This window comes from Rhamphochromis sp. 'chilingali' (genome assembly GCF_963969265.1).
Source record: "Rhamphochromis sp. 'chilingali' genome assembly, chromosome: 22".
Classification (NCBI taxonomy): domain Eukaryota; kingdom Metazoa; phylum Chordata; class Actinopteri; order Cichliformes; family Cichlidae; genus Rhamphochromis; species Rhamphochromis sp. 'chilingali'.
Genome location: NC_137950.1, coordinates 20101550 through 20108836, shown reverse-complemented (window position 1 = coordinate 20108836; position 7287 = coordinate 20101550). Strand labels below are relative to the sequence as shown.

Genomic DNA, 7287 nt, shown 5'->3' with positions numbered 1-7287 from the left:
AAAGAGCAAAGAGTGTGGCAAAGTTTGAGGTGTATTTTTAAATGACATCATGGGGCTGAATTTAAATGCCACTGCAGTTGTCAAACATGGCTGTCAAATGGGCCATAATTTAATTTGTTAAAGCACAAACACCGCATTAAAGTGTTTTTTTCCGGGATCCTGCATAACTAACTGCATCAGTGAATGACAAGAAAAAACATGTTTTTGGCAAAAGATGAGGAGTAGATACTGAATTTTATTATTTTGTTTGGTTTTGTTTCTATGTGTTCATCATACATAATGCGCGCAAATGTACTCCTGAAAATTTAAAATGCTGAACAAAAATCTTAAGGTGCCAAGTACGGTACAATCCTCTGGTGACTTTTAAATCTCATAACATGATATAATTTTTTTTCCTCCCCTATGGGTGGGGTGGGAGTTGCGGGTAGGGGGATGCAATAATAAACACCTTGCTATTAAAAACCGTAGGTAAGCTACACCACTGCAAGGACTGTTCCCATTCTCTGGTTTGCTGTGTTTTATAAGCTAATACCTGCCCATAATGTGTTTGTACTTTACATCTTGCAGTACTTAACATTTGCACTCCATTTTGTCGGTCAGGGCCCAGTGAGTATGTACAACAATTTCATTTATGCTATAGGGTTCTCTCAGCATTTTAATGGTTTCAACTGAATACACATCTCGTTGGATATATACTGTATACACAGTACGCTGCATTTTATCGATGTAAGCCTATGTTCAGTGCCACCACGGCCCATTGCTCTATCAAGTTTTCTATCAAGATGCTGAAGCCTCTGAGCTTCTAGTAGCCTGTCCAATTCATCTGAGTAAAACAAGTGAAGTCTCCGACCCCTTCGGTGTCACAGCCGATAACACCCACATTACACCCAGGTCTTGGTCTTGGTTTCTATACACTGTAAAAAATCAAACTTGCAGTTGTTGAGCTTACAGTCATTTCTTTCACAATTCAACAATAAAAGTTCAGTTGGCCCATAAACTCAAATACATTAAGGGTTTCAACTAATCATTTAACGTTTTGGAGCAAAAGTTGGTCTCAGATGAAATTTATTGCTGGCAAAATGAATGAATTCAAGTTTTACATGAGTTGAAGCTGTTGGCGCCTTTCTGTGCCTGAGTACGCATGCGCATCTCATATTTTTGGATGCTACGGGGTCTACTTTGCGCTTTTGCAAGGACTGAAAGCCACCTGCCCGTCTGCCTTAATGAGAACGTGAGGCTAGGAGCTGGATAGATCGTTCATCTCAAGTTTCTAAAGGCAAGTAATGTTTCTTTTATTATATCAGACAGTATATGTTTGAACAGTCTCAATTTGTCTGTTAGAAATATCACAACTGAAGTTCTTCGTATTTTTCCGAAACTTAGCATAGCATTACTTTCTTGGCTAAGAAGCCTTGTGGCTTATGGGTATGTGTTTACTATATCATTTAAGATTCCATGTCACAAAACAATGAAAATCCGACAAACTTCGCTACTAAAGAGGCGCGCTCATATCTGACAAGCCTCCGCGACACCCCCTATGCGTATTTCATGAAGTGCAGTCTGTGGCCGCCATACCACCGAACGAAACAAAATAGGCTGGCTCACTCATGACCAACGGCAGCAACCCCCCACCGCTATTTAAATAAAATAAAATAAAGTTCGGGGGCGCCTGCTGCCATGTCGTTTAATTTGTTCGAATCACATCTAGCCAATAAAATGTGTGCTTTAGTTTCTGTGTGAACGGGGTGGTGGAGTCCTCATGGCCAGCGAGCTCCACTAAATGAACTAAATGAAATATGAGATGTGACAATATAGTTTATATCGATATAGTCTACATTATCATTATACTCGTGGAGCCGCAAGTTTGCCTCTCTTTCGTCCACTTTTGTCTCTACGCTGTGTTACTCCGCCTCTCTCCTTCACTGAACACAACTCCCCCTCCCCCATCGCTTCACCTGCAGGCAACGACAAGATGGACACGGCAGCTATCAAAGAGGAGCTGGTCGGTAAAAAGAAAACATTTGAAGATTACTATTTTAGTACTGTCAGCGTAAAGTTAATGCCATAACTGCATTAACGGGGCAAATCTCCGTTAACTAGTTACCGCGGATCACCCCGTGCGTGGGGCTGGGTGGCGTTAGTGAGCTAACCGGGCTAACGCGTTGACGCACGGCCTAAAATCCTTTCATCTCAAAAATCGACAGTCTGCCTTATGTATGAATTCTGGTTGTGCTTACTGACCTCGAACCAATTTTATGTGGTACACAGCTTAAAAAAATATGTCAAAAAATGTTTTGGTACGACTTTGGTAAGCTATGAAGCTGCACTGCTTGATGGATTGTTGGAGCATTACGGCTACCGAGGAGCCTCGCAGAGTGATACGTACTCTGCTTCAACGTAATATTACCATATTATGCGTGTAAGGACCATAAATGGCGCCTGTAAGAGACACGGTTACAAAGAGGATTTCAAACTCCAGGCTGTCAGTTGCGCAGTAGAACTTGGAAACAGAGCAGCTGCAAAATCTGTCTTTGTTATTATGCTCAGCATCTTTTATTTTACATTTTGACTGCACAATTGTGAGCTTTTTGTTATGCACAAAACAACATTGTTTTGGTTTATTTATGGAGCACCATTAATAAATGCACTGATAATTTAAACAGATGCTTCAGGAGTTTTATCCCACTCATACTCTCAATCCAATGTTTGTCATTCTAAGTTGTAAAACCAATCACACAAAATTATCCTTGGCTTACATAATACATCCCAGTATACTGTTGGTGCATTCCATGTAGAATACAATTTGTTAATAATAAATTAAATAAATTAAACATTTGATGTAATGTATGTTTTGTAAATTATTTGTTTTACTGTGTTTCACATGGCATTTTACAAGGCAGAATCAGCTCACTTTAGTGAGCCAAAAAAATTAGGACAGGAGAAAAAAATTCTTAAGTAATGTCAGGAAGCTGGTATTTTATTTTAAAACTAATTGCTATTTTTATTTATTTAGAGAATTAAAAGCCAACTCCAGACCACTGCTTGTCCTGATTTATGAGGGACTGATGAGGAGTTGGTAAGGAGAGGAATCAGAACAGGAGTGCCTGCCCCCCGCCCCAAACACATTATCAGGTAATGTAACTTTGGTAATTTGAGATTAATTCAGGTTTCTTTTGAATTGTTGACACTGTCCTCTCCTCTCTTCTCATTATAGCTTTTGTATGCAGTGCCAGTTCTGCTCTTTTGTCTGTTCAAGCCAAGAAGTACTCTTAAGACATCACCAGCTACGACATAGAAGAGGATTTCATTTGCCCTGTGTTTACAGTGACTGCGTCTGTTCGTTCAGGACACGAGGGGCATTGAAGTCTCACCTCAGCAGATCACACAACAGGGCTAAGAAAAGGCAGGAGATCTCAACATTTTTTTGTGATTTTTGTGAATTTAAGGAAAACTGCTCACAGCATACATTTATTTCACATATTTTAAGGCACTTAAAACAAAAATAAGACTGTATCCTGTCCTTTCCAAAAATGTGACTATGCTACCAACAATTTAACAACCTTTACGTCACACACAAGCAGAAAGCACAAAAACTCAAAAGATATAAAAAACTGTATTAGACTGATTTCTCATGCAAATGCATGTCCTAGTGAAAGTAGCTCCCCTGATAAATCCTTAAATACCTCTCAGGAGCCAGAGACATTACCAAGTGGTTCAGGTGTAGCATCAAGTGATAAAGAGGACAATGAGTTTGTAGATTACCAATGTCTTGAACATAAAATAGCTAGACTTTTTCTATGCATGCAAACATTGTTACATGTTTCTAAAAGTGCTTTGCAGAGAATTATTGAGGAAATTAGTGACATTTTAAAATTTTCTCAGGTTCATTCATTTCAAAGAATCAAACAGGTGCTTGCTTAACAGAACATTGAGGCAGATGATGATGTAATTAAAAATATAAATGATGCACTTTTCAAAACCAACCCATTAATTATCTCAACAGAACCAAAAGGTGAAGAAGACGGATAAGAACATGGCACTCATCACCCAAAAGATGGACATCACATTCTCTCTCAGGAGGAAAGAAGTTGTGGAGATGCAGCCCTTGGTCAAGGAAATGCAGCTCAGATGGCCAGCTCTCTTCTTGAAAGAACAGGTAAGATAATCTCTTAAATATTTAAAGGAAAACTTCCGTTTTTTTCTTCTTCCCTTTTTCCCCAGTGTGGTCTTATTTCTAAAATTGAAAACGTTCATTTATTCACCCAGAAAAATTTCAAGGCATTTGGAGTTGTTAGAAAGAAATTTTAATCCCAATGTTACGAGTCAGTCGTTTTGCAAGAGAGAGCTGAGCCACGGTTATGGGGAAAGGATTCACTGAGACAACTAAGAAATGCCTGAATTAAGCCAAAAACCACTCTGGAGGGATTTTAATCTAAGGAAATAACATTAAAATGTGTTTAAAAGCTCCAAAAAGTTGATTTTACATGATATAGGACCTTTACAATTCCTTCTGAACAACTCCAAATGCCTCGAAACTTGTCTGGGTGAGTAAATGAACGTGAGCTCCATTTCTTGTGCCCTTGAGAAGCATCTGTTTGTATCACTCCAATATCTTGTAGAAAAGGTTGAAGGCTACCGTTGAGCTAACAATGCTAGTGGTAAAATATAAAAAAATACTTGGCTCTAAAAATATGAACTCTATTGAAGTGAAATCTATTTACTTGTCAACTTGCTGTGTATAATAACGGATTGCTTTTATTTTGCTCTTCTCTGGGCACCCAAAGCGCTTTATAATTCCACTACTCACTCACTCACTCTCACATTCACACATCGGTGCAGGGAAACCACAGTTGTAGCCACAGCTGCCCTGGGGTAGACTGACAGAAGTGACGCTGCCATATCGCGCCACTGTTTATTGATTTATTTCTTTTCTGCAATACATCCTGTAACAATTGAAACCATTATTTTGTCTTATCAACATTTGATTAGGTATTCTATAGACTTACTGTAAAATCTGCCGATCAGATTTTTCTTGTTTTGTTTTTTTTTTTTTTTTTTTTTAATACGTCAGTTATAATTTGTACCACCACTACCACTAAGGGAAAAAAAAAAAAATCCAATCAAGGCCTGACCAATAGATCAACCGAGACTAACTAAATGTTTTGAAATTAAGCTCTTTTAACCAAATTTGAAAACAATGTGATTTTTATATAATGTACCTTTAAAAGTTTTCTTCTATATTTTTTTTGTTGCTTTGTAGATTTGTGCGGAATTCTCACGCATTACCACCAAGGATCTCATGGGGACCTTCATGACTGCCCTCGACACTTACTCACTTCGGCTGATTAAGCTGTATCGAATTAGAAAAGCTGCTTTCCGCAATGACATGGATTCCCTGTTGCAGAAGTTTGATGAACAGGTAATATATAAAAATGTATTTGTGTCTGGTTTATGAGGAACCTGAAGTTCCCACTGTAACGAAAGATACTTTATTAAATATTTACTAAATTGATGTAAAAATTGTTAGTTTTCAAAAAGTGTGTCCTGAATGGGATTATAAGCTAACAAGCAGCGCTGTGTTTGGCAGATTGCAGGTAATGACAGACAGTTCAACTCTCATCCCACTCATGGCACTTTTTGTTATAAATGTTGTAATAAGTGTGCTACATTTGTTGCACATCAAAATTACTTAAAAAATAAATAAAAAAAAAAAACTGACAAAAACATGACCAATTATCTGTAATAACTCATTTCAACATCTTATTTCTTAAGGCTGTATTTTGAGCAACAACACTTAATGTGTTTTAAAAACAAAATGGTAGGTTTATAAATGAGACTGAGTCTTATTTGATTTCCTTGTTTTAGGTCTCAAACATAGTCCAGCATCGACGAACCATCAGTTTGGAAGGGTTACCGATATTTGTTCGCGACGACGAGACCAAACTCTTCTTAACATGTCTGGTGAGTATGCAAATCTACTCAATCTTCAGTTTTGGTTTTCAGAGACTTATATGTACTGTTGTTTTTTATTTTGCATAGGATACAGATCCAGTTGAGAGGGCAACCCGAGGTGTTACGGTGGGCATCCTCACTGTTCTGGAGGACTACGTGGGACCCAACTCGCAGTCCACAGTGGTCAACACTGCCATTGTTTTGGAAGAGGACATTATTCTTGATGATCTGCCAGACCTTCCCACTGCCTTTGCCTACTTGTTTGGCCTACTTTATGGGCTCAACATGGAGTTTCCCAAAGAACTCAAGTACACATTTGAAGCTGTGCAACACATTTTTATGGAGTTGACATCTACCTGTTCCCAGAGGATAAGAAGCTTCAAAACCAAGCTCTTAACCAAAGTCTAACCTATTTGACAACATGTTCAACTCAAATGCAACTTGTGTAAAACAGAATGGCAATTTGTTTTGATTTACTGTTTTTGGGTTTCGTGGCAAGTTGCTCTGAAAAAAGTTAATTTCTGTCTTTAAGAAAACGGTAAGGTGCAGAAAGTTCTGAATCAATGTCTTCTGTTCTAACTTTACTTAATGTAGCTTGCATGGCTGATTGCAGATTTCATGTATAACATGTTATTATAAAATGTTGAAAGGTTTTATTCTAACTTGAGCTGTTTTAAACAATTTTTATAATCTGATTTTAGGTACATTTGTATTAGTTTTATAACAAATGTGGCGCGATACTGAACTTCACAGGAAATTGGAGTGTTGATACCATTACTATTAAAAGACAAGTGGTGGAAAAATTTGTTTGAAAGTTGTTAGCTGTATGGAAACCAGGAAGTTGTTCACATCCTGCCATCTGATGTTTTGAATCTGTTTGTTAGTGACTATCTATCAAGATAGGTTTGATATTCTGTCTGACAACACCACCTTTAAAATTGGATGAGTAACATTTGTTACAAAAATTTGACTTTTTTTGTGTTTTTGGAAGGACTTTATTTGTGGCTGAATGTTGTCAGTATGTTAAAAATGGCTGATCTCAAAAGTCAACATTGTCAGTGGTGCAGTTGTGTTTGAACACAAAGTTATTTGAAAATCAACTGTGTAAACATTCATTGGTACAACAGGGAGCACCTCATGAAAACTATGAAAGATACTTTTTCTAAACTTTAGGAAATTGATTGGCAAAACAAAAAAAATATGTTGTGTAAACTTTAGGAAATACGTTGCCAAAACTAAAACTAATACCTTGTGTAAACTTTAGGAAATACGTTGCCAAAACTAAAACTAATACCTTGTGTAAACTTTAGGAAATACGTTGCCAAAACTAAAACT

The 7287-nt window shown here is 37.5% G+C and overlaps 1 protein-coding gene across 2 annotated transcripts; it reads left to right on the top strand.

The window, feature by feature from the left end:
- The first annotated feature begins 969 nt into the window (after positions 1 to 969).
- Positions 970 to 6635, top strand: LOC308390737 (uncharacterized protein). 2 transcript variants are annotated; one of them, XM_080873007.1, is made up of 7 exons: positions 970 to 1276; positions 3014 to 3132; positions 3215 to 3403; positions 4004 to 4156; positions 5261 to 5419; positions 5866 to 5961; positions 6040 to 6635. In XM_080873007.1, exons 4-7 carry the CDS (start codon positions 4034 to 4036, stop codon positions 6358 to 6360), a joined length of 699 nt encoding a protein of 232 aa, XP_080729133.1. In that variant the 5' UTR covers positions 970 to 1276; positions 3014 to 3132; positions 3215 to 3403; positions 4004 to 4033; the 3' UTR covers positions 6361 to 6635. The 2 variants fall into 2 exon arrangements, with proteins under 2 accessions (XP_080729133.1, XP_080729132.1); XM_080873006.1 differs by lacking the exon at positions 970 to 1276 and adding an exon at positions 1655 to 2002.
- The last annotated feature ends 652 nt before the right edge of the window (positions 6636 to 7287 follow it).